Below are 2500 nucleotides of genomic sequence, written 5' to 3'. Positions count from 1 at the left end.
CTAACATCAATCTAATATCTATATATCTAACATCTGTCTATCTAATATCTATCTATTATCTATCTATTATCTAATATCTATCTAATATATATCTAATATCTATCTATTATCTATCTAATATCTAATATCTATCTAATATATATCTAATATCTATCTATTATCTATCTAATATCTATCTATTATCTAATATCTATCTATCTAATATTTATCTATCTAATATCTATCTCTTATCTATCTATCTGTTATCTATCTAATATCTATATATCCTATGTCTATCTATCACATCTATCTGTCTATTATAGATATTTTATATATTATCTATATATCAATCTATCTCTCTATCATTCTATCTCTCTATCTATTACCTATCTATCTAATCTATCTATCTATCTATCCTACGCATTGTTCTATGTATCATTCTATTTATCTATCTATCATTCTATCTATCTTATATATATATCATCTATCTGTCTATTATATAGATTATATACATTATCTATCTCTAAATCTATCAATCTCTCTATCATTCTTTCTCTCTATCTATTATCTATCTATATATCGTATCTATGTATTATATATCTATCATTTCTATCTTTCTCCATTTCTTTCTTTTCTTTTTTTTTTCTATCAACGGTATTTATACCTTATTTATCCTGCTTTGTATGACACATGCATTTTATTTTACACACAGAAAAAAAACCTAAAAGGCATGATATAATTTGATGTCTATCATCTATTTACCATTTAATATAAATCACTATATAATATATTATGATATAATATATTCACAATTATGTCATGTAGACACAATAATATTTTTTCTGTATATACATCTTTCTAGATATATATGTATATATAGATACACATCACTGTGTGTGCATTAGATCATTGTGAATATATAATTATTTAAAAAAAAAATACATAAAACTCAACAATTTCCCCTTTCCACTGTATGTGAAATGTGAACCCATATTGCCACAGTAAGACACTAATATTGTTAATACAGAACATATTTATTTTATTGGGTGATATAAAATGTTATATATATATATATATATATATATATATATATATATATATATATGTATATATATATTAGAGACACACAAAAACACACATTTAGATACATCCACACTAAAATAAATAAATAGAGAATTTTTACATACATGTAAGTGCAATATTCCTTTTTTCTACAAACAATGTGTATAACCTCATGTGCTGATGACAGGCAGCACCACATCTCAGTGACCTGTGCTTTCCTTTTCAGACGTGGTTTCCCATCCTTCAGATGCCAATTCGTACAGACGAGGCAGAAAAAAACGAGTTCCTTACACTAAAGTGCAACTGAAAGAACTGGAAAGGGAATATGCGACAAATAAATTTATCACTAAGGACAAAAGGCGCAGGATATCAGCGACCACCAACCTGTCAGAAAGGCAGGTCACTATATGGTTTCAGAACAGGAGAGTCAAAGAAAAAAAAGTCATCAATAAACTGAAGACCACTAGCTAATCAGTGGATTATAGTCAGCACATGACACTCATCCATCCTCTCCCTGGCGAAGTCTCCTGGAGCCTTTAGAAATCGGTGAAAATATCAAATATGGACAATGTATCTGGGGAGGGGAAGGGGGAAAAGATGAATTGAAGGAGGCCAAGACTCTGATCTTTGTTCCCACTGGTGGAATTCTTCTTCTGCAGCCTGATGTGACTTGTGAATTTGATCATAAAGAACAGACGAGTAGCCTTTAATCAAGAATCGATGTAATAATTGCGCTTTGAACCTTGAAACCAGACTGCATGTTGAGTGACTGCTCAGGTAACTTGTATCTTTACTGTATGTTCACTCTATACATTCTTATATATTACCAATGGGTTTAATGATGTTTTGATGAAGAATGTACACAGTCCTATGGAGGGGATGATTGCAGTCTCTATACAAGCCCATCAGTAAGTAGCAGCCTTCCCTGAAATGACACATGGATGTTGTGGGCACTGAGGGGCTTTAACGTTACCTCTTTTTTTTTTTACATTAATAATAATCTGACATATTGGACTTACAATGATGTGCAAAGGACAAACCTCACTCTCCACATGGACGGATTATTGTAAATACCCGGTTGTGTACAATAAATACCCATATCACAGAAGCATAAGCCTGCAATGATATTTCATGGCTCAGTCCTTAGGATGGCATTAGGAATGATTTTGTTTATTTTCTGTAATTTGGCCGAGTTAGATAATGGTAATCATTTCCAGCACTTTGAAATCTCATCAGCAATTATTTTAAACGTTTGTTTTGTCTCTTCTCACTTCTAAAAAAAAATGCTATCATGTAAATACTAATTATAATAATTATAATAATAATAAATTAGCGCACTGTGAACGTTATTTGTGCACCAGACATTTTTATTCTGCCCTGATCCTCTATCTGGATTATTTTAACTAGAAAATATATTTATGGTCAATTTTGGAAACTCAATCCTATGATTTGTAAGAGA

The 2500-nt window shown here is 30.4% G+C and overlaps 1 protein-coding gene across 1 annotated transcript in view; it reads left to right on the top strand.

Moving 5' to 3' along the window:
* Positions 1–2390, top strand: part of HOXA13 (homeobox A13) — a 3184-nt gene extending 794 nt beyond the window's left edge. Inside the window, exon 2 of the mRNA XM_069729913.1 lies at positions 1268–2390. Coding sequence (XP_069586014.1) covers positions 1268–1512 — 245 coding nt within the window. The 3' untranslated portion in view covers positions 1513–2390. The remainder of the gene's footprint in view (positions 1–1267) is intronic.
* The last annotated feature ends 110 nt before the right edge of the window (positions 2391–2500 follow it).

The sequence above is a fragment of the Ranitomeya imitator genome, chromosome 6 (genome assembly GCF_032444005.1).
Source record: "Ranitomeya imitator isolate aRanImi1 chromosome 6, aRanImi1.pri, whole genome shotgun sequence".
Lineage (NCBI taxonomy): Eukaryota > Metazoa > Chordata > Amphibia > Anura > Dendrobatidae > Ranitomeya > Ranitomeya imitator.
This window is presented reverse-complemented; position numbering and strand designations above follow the sequence as displayed.